Source organism: Bos mutus, chromosome 16 (genome assembly GCF_027580195.1).
Source record: "Bos mutus isolate GX-2022 chromosome 16, NWIPB_WYAK_1.1, whole genome shotgun sequence".
NCBI classification, from domain to species: Eukaryota; Metazoa; Chordata; class Mammalia; order Artiodactyla; family Bovidae; genus Bos; species Bos mutus.
In genome coordinates this window covers 60084740-60098715 of record NC_091632.1, presented here as the reverse complement: position 1 = coordinate 60098715, position 13976 = coordinate 60084740, and the positions used below count along the sequence as shown (strand labels likewise).

Here is a 13976-nt window from a genome sequence, read left to right as displayed (position 1 = left end):
ACCTCTTTTCCAAAAGTCTTTCCTGACTCCCCACCCTACCCCAAGGAAGAGGTCCTCACTCTCGGGGCCCTCTCAGACCCCTGGACATCCTTCTAGCCAGAATCTTAGTGTTCTTTTATTTCTTCACTTGCCTGTACTACCTGCCCCCCTCTTCTTCGGCTCTAAACTCCCACAGGTCAAGTTACTGGTGCATCTACCCCCCGGGATTAGCACAGGACTGCTGTAAAGTACTAAATGAAAGAATGAATACATGAACGACTGAATGAATGAATGGACTGAATGAATGAATGAAGGGCAGCACGTGCTGCCCCCTGGTGCACAACCAAGACATGCAGACGAGCCACAGGCCCTAGTCCTCACCCAGAGGATAAGCCGTAGGTGAGAAGATAGGACCTGCCACCCCGGGATGGCAGCTGTTTGCACGGGGCACTGTGGCCAGTGCCTCGATGCCAAGGCCTGAGCCTAAAGACAAACATGGACTCACTGGCGAGCGGCCTGAACTGGACCCGCTTACTCCTGGTTTTCACCGGCACTGGTTTGTACTTGCATTTGCCTGGAGGTGCTCTCCTGAAAACAGATGGAAAAAGTGAGGACACAAGACTGAAGACGGAACCAGGAAATAGGTACAGAGTTGTAAGAACGGAGGCCAGTCTTCCCCTCCCCACAGGGGTGGGACAGGTGAAGCAGGGAATCTTCAGTGAGCTCAGGTGGAGAGGAGGAAGGACACAGACATCACAGGGACACTGCAGGCCGTTGGGGGGCAGTGTGCGGAGGGGGTTGGGGCAGGGCCATGGCAACAGAGAGCAGGGTTCAAGTCCTAGGGACCATGGGCAAGCCTTGCTGAGTTTCAACTTTCGCAACTATAACGTAGAAAAAACAATAGCACCATCCTCACAGGGAGATGGGGAGGATTAACTAAGAACTGTGTGCTTGGCACACCAGAAGTGATGAATGGATAACTTGTTGTTATTGTTATTTCGGGAGGTTGGTTTGGTTTTGGGGGTATTTTTTGGCCACACTGTGTGGCATATGGAACTTCGCTGATCAGGGGATCAGGGGATTGAATTCATGCCCCTTGCGGTAGAAACACGGAGTCTTAACCACTGGACCACCAGGGAAGTCCTAAATTGTTTTTTAAATGAGATTTTGAAAAACACCCGGAGCAGTGGTCAGCACATACAAAAGCTCTGTGGGTAAGGATGGGAGTGATGGTGATAAGGAGGAGAATGACGCTCTGCCTCTGCTCTGATGGCAGTGGCGATTCCCTAAGGAAAATCTCTTCAGATACTCACTGCACAGCCCCTTAAGTAATGCCAGCCCCTCTGCCTCCTAGTATTTTGATTCTTAAACTGCTGTCCCCGACTGCATCTTCTGAAATAAAAGGGGCTTTGCAGACTAGGAACATTTCCAGCTACTTGGTGGCAAAGCCAAGATTCATACCCAGCATTCAGCATTCATACCCAGCTGGGATGGGTGCATTTAGTGCAAAGATGGGCTAAAGAATTAAACAGAGCAGAATCGGGATCCACTGCTACAGAATTTTTTTTTTTTTTTAAAGTCTCAACAATTCAAGTCATCATTATAACTGAACTGAATGGGCGGCGCTGAAAAGACTTTGATCCAGAAAGATGGATGTGTTCCCATCCTCTGGCCCCTCTAACTAGCTCTACCTCGGGCAAGCAATTGAAGGTAGTAAGGCTCAGTTACTCTAACCTGCAGATTGAGGGTGTCACCCTGTCTCGCTAGGGTTCTGTCAGCATTGAATATCAGGCTGCATGCACAGCATGGTGCCTGGGACACAGAAATGCCTGGATAAATGTCAATGTCTTCTAGGTGGAACAGCCTTCACAGTTGCCTTATGACTGACCTCTCTTGCTGCCAGAAGTAAGTTAAATTATCCCCTAACCTAATCAGGAAACTTTCAGAGGAAAGAAGAAGGGATTCACACACCTGTTGTGTGAAAGAGGTTGATAGAAAGAGCAGAAAACTCCCACACACAGTCTCTGTCAGTCACCGGAAGCACTTTAAAGACCCTGGGTTTGCTCCAACCCCAGATCACAGGAGATCTGCATGGAGGAGACGCAGCAGTGGAGACAGCTCAGTCCCTAACTCACCCTGGAAACCCTTCCCCCATCAGGAGAGGCCCCAGGCACAATCTTGAGGACAAAGCCCCTTCCGGGAACTTCTGAGAACACCTAAAGGGAGCCTTATTGCCAAGAGGAACTGAGCTAGGCTGGGCTTCTGAGCCCTCACCAGTGGCTGGACTGAGCTGCCAAATGTCCTCTGAACTACCCCAGATATGGTAACATAAGCCTCAAGGGAAGTCCTCCTTGGCAGGTCTACCTTCAGGCTGATTTGTGGGGAGACTTTCTTGCTTTGGGTAAGAATCCTGAGATAATAATAAATACAGTTCACTGCCCAGAGCTCTCAGGATGGATACCCCGCATCACTCTCCCAGGGACAGATATGGACACATACTCCAAAACCTCACAAATGGGAAGTGGTAGTTTGGCTTTTGCCAGATGAGTTGAAGGCTGGTTAGTCCCTGAGAGAGGTGGGCAGAGAAGCAGAGTTACACATCATAGAGTTCACCAAGTGAATAAACGCTGTCCCTGAATTCTGGAAACAATCAGGTGGAGACACAGAGAATCCTGACAGTTGAAGATACAGCTGCTTCTGGGACTCTCCTGGGACTGGTCCAAGACTGTGCAGATGCCAAAACCTAGTGATGCACGAGTCCTCCATATAAAATGATGGAGTATTTGCATAGAACCTACACATCCTCCTGTATACTTTAAATCATCTCCAGATTACTCATGATACCTAAGAATGCAAATGCTATGCAAATAGTTGTAAATATAATTGCAAATATTACAGAAATTGTTGCCAAGGCATGGCAAATTCAACTTTTGCTTTTTTGTAACTTTCCAGAAGTTTTCAAAATATTTTTGGTCCACAGTTGGTTGAATCCACAGACATGGGACCCACAGATATGGAGGGCCAACTGTATTTTCCAAAGACCAAGCCACGGAAGGGCAGGAATATTTACTCAGGTGGTCAGAGTTGTACACCACTGTCAGATGATCCCAGACAGAAGTTTCCAGAAGCATATTTTTAAAAAAACAAACAAACAAGGGACTTCCTTGGCAATCCAGTGGTTAAGATTCCACACTTTCACTGTACAAATTTAATCCCTGGTCAGGAAACTAAGATCCAGTGTGCAGCACAGTGTGGCCAAAAAAACAACAGGACAGGAGCCACAGGTCTACAACTAGTCATCCTATAAAGGCTCAAGATCTTCATTTTCAACCACAAAGAGATCATTTCCCAAATATTCCATAACTGTCCTACACTTTCACCAGTCCAATCTGCTTTGAATCTAAAGCAAAGATTTGCTTCATTGATCACTTCTATTGATAGTAATTCTTGGGGAGTGAGGACTGTGTTTCTGATCTGCCATGGAGATAAGGACTAATCCAAATCACCTGAGAAGAAAAGGAACCCAAATCTCACCTTGATGGGTCAACAAATTTGTAAATGGATCCGTGTGGTGCGTAGGCACTGGGGTAAGAGGTGGCCAAGAAGTAGAGCTCCCCTGAGAAAACAGGAACAGACCATCAGGACAGGACACAAGGCTGGGCCCAGACAGCCAGACGCACAGAAAATCATCACCAGGGGGTTGTGGCCCTGAAATACACGAGCCCCACGAAGGGGTCCCCAGAATCCCACCTGGGGCGAGGCCTCAAGGACTGTGAGCTCCCCAAGGAGAAAGTCCATCTCAGCCCCCAGACCACCTTGGAGTGTCACCCAGTAGAGGCATGTTTCTGCTGGGCGTGCTAAGTTGCTTCAGTCATGTCCAACTCTTTGTGACCCTATGGACTGGAGCCCACCAGGCTCCTCTGTCCATGGGATTCTCCAGGCAAGAATACTCGAGTGGGTTACCATGCCCTCCTCCAGTGGATCTTCCCGACCCAGGGATCAAACCTGCATCTCTTACATCTCCTGCATTGGCAGGCAAGTCCTTACTACTAGCACCACCTGGGAAGCCCGTACATTCCAAAAACCAAAGGCTTCTCATCTCATTTATCACCACTTTGCTTTCAGAAACTTCACCCCAGTGAGTCTCCATCTCCCTCCCCAGCTCTTCAGTACTGATAAGGATTCTCTGTGAAACCCAGAGACAGGCGGGCTACAGGCTGAAGACCACTTATTACTGAGTTGGTCAAAGTTCATTCAGGCTTTCCATAACATCTTACAGAAAAATCCAAACAATCATTTTGGCCAGCATTGTTCAATCACTAAGTCGTGTCAGACTCTGCAACTCCATAGACTGCAGCATGGCAGGCCTCCCTGTCCTTCACCATCTCCCAGCGTTTGCTCAAACTTGTGTCCATTGAGTCGATGATGCTATCCAACCATCTCATCCTCTGCTGTCCCTGTCTTCTTTTGCCTTCAATCTTTCCCAGCATCAGGGTCTTTTCCAATGAGTCGGCTCTTTGCATCACGTGGCCAAAATATTGGAGCTTCAGCATCAGTCCTTCCGGTGAATATTCACGGTTGATTTCCTTTAGGATTGATTGGTTTCATCTCCTTGCAGTCCAACGGACTATTTGTTGCCCCTTCTTTAGGGCTTCCCTGATAACTCAGTTGGTAAAGAATCTGTCTGCAATGCAGCAGACCCTGGTTTGATTCCTGGGTCAGGAAGATCCACTGGAGAAGGGATAGCTACCCACTCAAGTATTCTTGGACTTCCCTTGTGGCTCAGCTCCCACGATGCGGGAAGGCTGGGTTCGATCCCTGGGTTGTGAAGATCCCCTGGAGAAGGGAAAGGCTACCCACTTCAGCATTCTGGCCTGCAGAATTCCATGGACCGTATAGTCCACGAGGTTGCAAAGAGTCGGACACAACTGAGTGACTTTCACTCACCCCTTCTTTAGTGCATTGGTCCCCGCTCCCTGCCCCTCACTTCACTCTGTCCTCCAGCTCTACCTTCTTCAGTCCTGGATTCCTTGTTTCCCATGATCTTCCCCTCACTCCTCAGTCCCTCAACTTGGTCTTACCACACCCCGAAGAAATCACCTCTACCCACTGTTCCCTTCATCTCTTTCACAAGGCCTCCTGTTTTTTCCCATTTTCTCCTGTTTGAACTCCAAAAAACACCATTCCCTTCTCATAGTAGGTACCTCATTCCACCTCTTATCACAGTTTCTTATGAGAGACAGTGAAGAGTTGATGAGCCCAACTTCAGCTAGATAAATCTGAGTCTGAATTCTGATAACACTCGTTACCATCTGTATTGCCCTGGGCAACTTCTCCACCTGGGTAACCCTCGTGTTATTTATTCATTTGTAAAAGAGAGATAAGAATACCTCCCCTGATTATTAGACATTGAGTGAGAAAGTGTTCAATCATCGGCAGTTCCTCTTACTTCCTTATGTCTCTGTTCACTGGGATAGCTTTTTGAGCTTGGCACAATCTCTGTCCTACCACCGTGGATTTAATACTCTTGCTATTGTGTGCTTCATGCAAGCCCCCTGGATTTATGGAAGGAAACATCTTACCAAGGTACAAACTGGAAAAGCCTAGAGCTTTAAACGGCTCTGGGCTATTTAAACAATCTTCTTCCTTGAATTTGTGGTGAACAGTGACTAATATTTGTTTGAGGCCAAGTGTGAGGCTAATGTTCTTTACAGAGCCCTGCACACAATGTAACAGCTGCCTAATAGACTGGTTTTGTGGACTGACCCTATAATCTTCCCCTTGTAAGGGGTGGTGGCGGGTGGAGGTCTGAGGAGTTAGGACAAACCTTTCCCTAGAGGCAGTTGGCCCCTCTGATTAGAAACCATCACCTCATCCAAGGTGATGCTGACATGAGATAAATGAGTTGTCTACCAACATGTACACAGGTCACCCTTGGGCACAGGTTCTTCCAAACCATGCAATTTCTGGTCTAAAAGAATTGGAAACCCTGTGTTACTGCATATTCCTACACATGACCATAGTTTTTGTAAATTATATATTCTAAACATGCCATAGACTTCCCATTGTATTTTTAGAAGACAATGCTAGATGTGAATTTCATCTATAGGGTCTAACTGGCATTTTTAAAGCATTGTTGTTGTTTAGTCGTTAAGTCGTGTCTGACTCTTCTGTGACCCCATGAACTGTAGTCTGCCAGGCTCCTCCATCTGTGGGATTTTCCAAGCAAGAATAGTGGAATGAGTTGCCATTTCCTCCTCCAAGGGGGATCTTTCCCACCCAGGAATTGAACCCATGTTTTCTGCATTGCCAGGCTGATTCATTACCACTGAGCCACCTGGGAAGCCCCTTTAGAACTATATTTTAGGGTAAGAACAACACACCAAAAAACTGTAACAGGCTATATAAAGCAAAACATTTGCAATATGAATTTACTGCAATCATTATGAGCTCAGCCAGCCCTCTTGGGAATGTGCTTCCGTGACTGACATTCAGAAACCCAACCCATCAGAACTCAGCCATACAGCCCCACGCCCACCATTTACTCCATCTACTCACTCATTTATTTGTGCCAGGTGTCGGCTGGAAGAGTCAGGAAATAACTGTAGCAACAGTGAGGGCAGAGCTCTGGTGCAACTAAAACGGGGCTTATCACACTCGGTTCTAAATGTGTCAGTAATGGCAAAGACTCTGACACACGCAGAAAATCTGAATCACTGCGCAAAATCATAAAAGCACGCAACTCTGAAGGAAATAACTTGCCTTGGGAACAGCCACCCTGGTTTTAGGGCTGCCCTTTGGGCAAAGTCTGGCTTGGAAACACCTTGGCAAGTCCACTCCATCAAATTCAGCCAAGGACACTTTTGTTTGCCAGATGTACTGAGTGGTGTTCAAAAACTGCCTTGTTTTCTCCTGCAACAAGTCTACGGGCTAAACAAACCAAGCCACCAAAACCTGGCTTTTCTGTGGCCTCCTGAAAAGGAACAAGCCACAGAACATGGCAGCCCAGGGACCCCGGGAAGGCTGCCTCCAGGGGTCTCCAGGCTGTGAGGGCTCCAGCCTCCTTGGGGCACCAGCAGGGGAGAGGCCCCACCGCTGACATGGCCTATGGCTGACATTCATTTACATCATCCACTTTCCACTGAACATGAGCCTGTGGTTTCTCCCCTTTTTCGTATGTTTGGATTTCCAATTTGGAACTCACAAAGACTTTTCTCTATTAAGAATGCTTAAATTTTCCAAAATATCATCTGCTTCTATAAAATATTTATCTCAAACTATCTACTCACCAGCTATTTGAGGACTTCCCTGGCAGTCCAGTGGTTAAGACTCCTCACTTCCAATGCAGGAGGTGCAGGTTTGATCCCTGGCCAGAGAACTAATATCCCATATGCCATATGGCATGGACAAAAATACATTTTTTTAATTAATAATAATAATAAAAAAACATAAGCTAGCTGAGAGGAAGGGTGCAGCTGCTGACTGGCTTTCTTTATGTCCCACTCAAGTGAAGCTTTTGTACAGCCACCCTTGGGTCAGAGTGGAAAGAAACCAAACACTGAAGAAACCATCAAGGCTCTGGTTAGCACTTGTAGAGAGTCCTGTGGAGAAGGCAATGGCATCCCACTCCGGTACTCTTGCCTGGAAAATCCCATGGATGGAGGAGCCTGGTTGGCTGCAGTCCATGGGGTCGCTAAGAGTCGGACATGACTGAGCGACTTCACTTTCACTTTTCACTTTCATGCATTGGAGAAGGAAATGGCAACCCACTCCACTGTTCTTGCCTGGAGAATCCCAGGGATGGGGGAGCCTCGTGGGCTGCTGTCTATGGGGTCACACAGAGTCGGACATAACTGAGGCGACTTAGCAGCAAGCCATAGGAGTAGAGAGTCCTGTGTCTGGAAGAGACCCCTAAGAGATCACTGTGTTCTGTTCCGTGCCTCAGAGCATGGCTAGATGCAATGCCAAATACCGGAAGGGTCACAGGCCTTGTCACCACTTACGTAAACAAAATAAACCTTTAACTTTCAAAATGACACATAACTTATATAAAGCTTAAATTAAAACTTCATTTTCTGAGTTAACAATTTGAGGATATTTGTTTTCTCGTTGTTTGTTTTGTACGGGGATTTTTTGTTTCCTTTTGTTTTGTTTTTAACTTTTTATTTTATATTGATGTTGAGCCAATTAATAGTATTGACAGTTTCAAGTGAACAGCAAGGGACTCAGCCATGCATATATATGCATGTATTCTCCCCTAAGCTCCCTCCCATCCAGGCTGCCACACTGAGCAGGGTTCCCTGTGCTAAACAGTAGGTCCTTGTTGGTTATCCATTTTATTGTATATTTTTCAAAATGGAAATATAATTGCTTTACAATGTTGTGTTAGCTTCTGCTGTACAGCAATGTGAATCAGCTATGAAAGTGAAAGTGTTGGTCGCCTAGTCATGTCTGACTGTTTGCAACCCCATGGACTGTAGCCCACCAGGCTCCTCTGTCCATGGAATTCTCCAGGCAAGAGTACGTTGCCATTTCCTTCTCCAGGAGAGCTTCTAGATCCAGGAATCGAACTCGAATCTCCCACATTGCAGGTAGATTCTTTAATGTCTGAGCCACCAGGGAAGCTTCGAATCAGCTATAAGATCCCTGCCCTTTTGAATCTTCCTCCCACCCCCACCATCCCACCCATATAGGTCAACACAGAGTGGATATTTATTAAAGCTAAATCCCTCTTTCCCTTCACCGCTCTCTCTCATACATGCACAAATGCCTTGCTCTGCTGATGCCCTTAACATATGTCTAATGGCTCTAGTGTGTAGCCTCCTACCTAGCTGTCTACCCTTTTCCCAGATCTCTCAAGAAAGAAATTCTCCCTTGCTCATTCACAGAAGTTTCCTAACAAACTCTGGGCAGGATCAGGAAGAGCCCAGCCCAGCTAGTGGCTGATCATCAGAGGTACTTTCTCCCAGGCAACAGCAGCAGGATAAATACCCACTGTTGGCTCTGTCTACATTTGTATGATCACAGATTAGAACAGTCCTTCACAGTCAAAGGACTGAACAGACTACAGTGCAGACCTTGGTCTACCTTCACAGTGAGCTGTACAGCCAACCAAGAAGGGATAAGTTGGCATAGTCAGTCTGTTTCCCTCATTGGTGAAATAAGCAAAATAATTACATTATGGAGGTGTCGTGATTACTAAATAAGATTTTAAAATGTGAAGTGCCTAGAACAGTATCCAGTTCATTATAAAAGGTGGGCGATAGTGAAAATAGAAGAAGTGGTAGTTTCTATTTAAATAATAAGAGTAATAATAACAACAGCAATGATAATTATTATATAAATGTTTGGGGCTTCCCAGGTGGCTCAGTGGTAAAGAATCCACCTGCCAAGGAGGAGACGCAAGTTTGACCTCTGGGTCAGGAAGATCCCCTGGAGAAGGAAATGGTGACCCACTCTTGTATTCTTGCCTGGGAGATCTCATGGACAGAGGAGACTGGTGAGCAGACTGGTCCCTGGGGTTGCAGAACAGTCGAACATGACTTAGCAACCAAACAACAACATAAACGTTCAGTTCACAATGCCTGTGACTATCTAAGATCCAGTAACCAGAAATCAATAAACTGTTAACATTTGTTACCTGCTTCATCTTCACCAAAGGAGATGATAAACTTGCTGTGTGTGCTGATAAGCCCTGGGAAGGCACAGGACTCAGTGCTGCCCAGGCAAATGTCCTGTTTCTTCCATTTCTTGGTTTTTCTATCTTCCTGCAAAGCCATAAGTCGACTAGATGAAAAGCAAAACCTTATATTTTAGGAATCCATATCTCTACCCGGCAGGATATTTTTTTTTTAAACTTTACAATATTGTATTAGTTTTGCCAAATATCGAAATGAATCCGCCACAGGTATACCCGCATTCCCCATCCTGAACCCTCCTCCCTCCTCCCTCCCCTACCCTCCCTCTGGGTTGTCCCAGTGCACCAGCCACAAGCATCCAGTACCATGCATCAAACCTGGACTGGTGACTCGTTTCATACATGATATTATACATGTTTCAATGCTATTCTCCCAATTCTCCCCACCCTCTCCCTCTCCCACAGAGTCCATAAGACTGATCTATACATCAGTGTCTCTTTTGCTGTCTCGTACACAGGGTTATTGTTACCATCTTTCTAAATTCCATATATATGCGTTAGTATACTGTATCGGCAGGATATTTTTTTTCCTCCTAGAATCTGGGAATCCTGGAATACTAGGACTGAGTCTCCCATAGGAGGTCAATAACTAACCGCCCTTAGGAATCAAAAAAGCTGCTTCAGAGATATTTCTGACACCATCTTGCCCTGGATGGGGACGCTCACTTGCTATTGTAAGAGGAGTTTGGTGTCCTGTGAAGCTTGCACCACCACAAAAGACTAATTTTTATTAGCTGGATCATTGCTCATCATCTCTAAGCCTCAGTTTTCTCATCTATAAAATGGTGGATAGTAAGAAAATTTACCATAGGCAAGAATTGTTAAGGTTAAATAAGATAACATATGTAAATATTCATATATTACCAATGTGCTTAGCATATAGTAAGGACTCAAAACAAGTAGCTATTATTATTATTATATTTGTAGAGTAGCAGTTGTTACTTCGTATTCCACTGTCCATCTATCTGAACTAAAAGAAGGTTTTTTAGAAGAAAAGGGAGAGAAAATTGGGTAACCAGGGGTATCAGCTGAAAAGTTTCATAGAAACAGAGATGCTCAACCCACAGTAATTCTAGTGCATATAATTCAATTAAAAATCACTGCATATCTGTTATGTGTGGGGGTGAAATGGTGGGTAGAGGTTATGGGGAAAACATAAAGAACAATTAAATCCCAAAGATCTGACAAATTCCTTGACAGCAGACTACAAAGACTCACTCAGAAAGAAATAAGCTGAGTAGCCTGTGTCTAGAGATGGAAATGGCAACCCACTGCAATATCCTTGCCTGGGAAATCCCATAGACAGAGGAGCCTGGCAGGCTACACTTCATGGTCAGAAAGAGTCAGACACGACTTAGCATCTAAACAACAAGCCTGTATCTATTAAAGAAACTGAATTTGTATTTAAAAGTCTCCACAAGGAACACTTCAGAGGACTTCTGGTTTCCAGTCCAGCATGTAACAAGTTTGGAAGTCGGCACACCATCCTAAAATAAGCAAAAGACTGAAAAATCAACAACTTCTTAGATTCATAAGAGAAGCGAGGTCACAGGGAAAACCATTGCCCCCAAAATTAGAGAGACAAGCAGGCAGATACAGAGAATCACAACTTATAGAAAATCAGAAGCACAAACCTTCACAGGTATCAGTTCTGGGGTTGGAAAACCTAACATGTAATTGACAAATTGCTAGAAGTTCCATATGGACAAAGCGTGAGTTAGACAGGGGTGCCCAGCCATCCAGGGTCCCTACACTTTTGTGAGTTTTATCTCCAGGAGCTTGACCAGTTTCCCAAAATAAATATCAGGAAAAATCTACTTGTGCTTCCAGCAGGAGAAGGGGGAAAGGAATCATTTTGAAATACACCAGTGCTTTCTGTTTCTCTTAACAAATGTCTGTCCTCAGGAGAAACTAACCAGAGACTATCCTGCCAGGATTTTATCAGAACCTCACAGACCTGGGGTAAGAAAGTACCTAACTCTAGCCAACTCTAGCTGTCCTGTCCCACCTAAATGTGTATGGAGGCAGGGGGGCTACTGAGAAACCCTGATGAAGTTCACAGTCCAGAGGCTGCTGCTGCTGCTGCTGCTAAGTCGCTTCAGTCGTGTCCAACTCTGTACGACCGCATAGACGGCAGCCCACCAGGCTTCCCCATCCCTGGGATTCTCCAGGCAAGAACACTGGAGTGGGTTGCCATTTCCTTCTCCAATGCATGAAAGAAAAGTGAAAGTGAAGTCGCTCAGTCGTGTCCGACTCTGTGTGACCCCATGGACTGCAGCCTACCAGGCTCCTCCATCCATGGGATTTTCCAGGCAAGAGTACTGAAGTGGGTTGCCATTGCCTTCTCCAGTCCAGAGGCACAGGCTCACTAAAAAACTCAGACCTAATCATAAGACTAGAACACTTCCTCTCCCCCACACATCACCACCACTTTGCTAAAGACCAATTTACAGCAGTTTCTTTTACCCAGTGCATACCTAGCAATCAGGAAAAAAATTACAAGGCAAAAAAAGGTAGTTTGAAGAGACAGAACAAACATCACAACCAGATTTGGATGTGGCATGGGATGATGGAATTATTAGATTCAGAATTTAAAACAACTATGATTCATGCTCTAAGGGCTCTAAGGATAAAGCAGACAGCACGCAAGAACAATGTAAGCAGAGATAAAGAAACTGTAAGGAAGAATCAAAAAGAAATGCTAGTGATCAAAAACATCATAATTTAAATAAAAAACACTTTGACAGGCTTATTAGTAGACTGGACACAGCTGAAGAAAGAATCTGAGTTTGAGAATATCTCAATAGAAACCTCCAAACTGGAAAGCAAAGAGAAAAAAGACTGACCAAAAAAAAAAAAAGAACAAAATATCCAAGAAAAGTGAAACAACTTTTCTTTTACAACATAAAGTTGTAACATAAGCATAACAGGAATATCAAAAGGAAAAGAAAGAGAGAGAAGAGCAGAAGAAATATTGGAAACAATAATTATTCAGAATTTCCCAGAATTACTGTTAGATATTAAACCACAAATCTGGGGAGCTCAGGAAATACAAAGCAGGATAAATTCTTTAAAAATTACTTATAGGCAGATCTTATTCAAACTATGGAAAATCAGGCATAAAGAAAAATAAAAGCTGAAAAGAAGCTGGGAATGGAGGGGTGGCACTTTCTGTATAGAGGAACAAAGATAAAATTTACATCAAACTTCTCTTCAGAAACCATGCAAGCAAGAAGAATGCAGAGTGAAATATTTAAAGTGTTTAGAGAAAAAAGTCACCAACCTGTACCTGGTGAAATTATATTTCAGAAATGAAGGACAAATAAAGACTTTCTCAGACAAACAAAAATTGAGAGAATTTGTAACCAGTGCATGTACCTTGCAAGAAATGTTAAATGAAGTTCTTTTGAGAGAAGAAAAATAATATCAGTCAGAAACTCAAATCTATATAAAGAAAGGAAGAGTATCAAAGAAGGAATGCTGCTAAGTCACGTCAGTCGTGTCCGACTCTATGCAACTGCATAGACGGCAGCCCACCAGGCTCCCCCGTCCCTGGGATTCTCTAGGCAAGAACACTGGAGTGGGTTGCCATTTCCTTCTCAATGCAAAAGAAGGAATAGGTGAAGGTAAAAATCAAAACTTTTTTTCCATTCTTCACTGGTCTAACAGATAGAAGTTAGTTCAATATACTAACAACAATTACAACAATATACAACAGCAACAATGTATTTAATTATGTATGCTTATGTATACAGTAAAATAATAGTATTATTAAATTATAAAATGTTAATAATTATTATATATCACTGTTATAATTATTATACATGCTTATATATAAGTGAAATGAATGATAACAATTAGGGACAAAAGGGAAGAAGTAGGATTATTTTTTTATTGTAAAACACAGACTACCCAGGAAGTTTTGTAATGTTGTTTGAAAGTGAACTTAGCTTAGTTGTAAATGTATATGGCAAACTCTACGCAACTCCTTAAACAAGATTTCAAAACGTAGTATGATCAATATGCTAACAAAGGAGAGAAAATGGAATCAAATAAAATGTTCAATTGAATCTGCAAAAGGCAGAAAAAGAGTAGAAGAAAAAACAGGAACAAAAAACAATATCAAAAAATAGAGGAGTAGTGAGTATGGTAGATATCATTTCAACCATAGCAATAATATCTTTGAATGTCAATGGTCTAAATGTACCAATTAAAAGACAGAGATTGCCAGAATGGATCAAAGAATAGGGCCCAACTACCATTAAAATGGTCATCTACCATTAAACATCAGATCTAGATG

General features: G+C 44.0%; 1 protein-coding gene across 1 annotated transcript in view; it reads right to left on the bottom strand.

The window, feature by feature from the left end:
* HHIPL2 (HHIP like 2) overlaps positions 1–13976 on the bottom strand; it is a 31715-nt gene that overhangs the window by 5518 nt on the left and 12221 nt on the right. Inside the window, exons 6-8 of the mRNA XM_014480804.2 lie at positions 9620–9765; positions 3514–3595; positions 485–567 (exon numbers count right to left, since the gene is read on the bottom strand). Coding sequence (XP_014336290.2) covers positions 485–567; positions 3514–3595; positions 9620–9765 — 311 coding nt within the window. The remainder of the gene's footprint in view (positions 1–484; positions 568–3513; positions 3596–9619; positions 9766–13976) is intronic.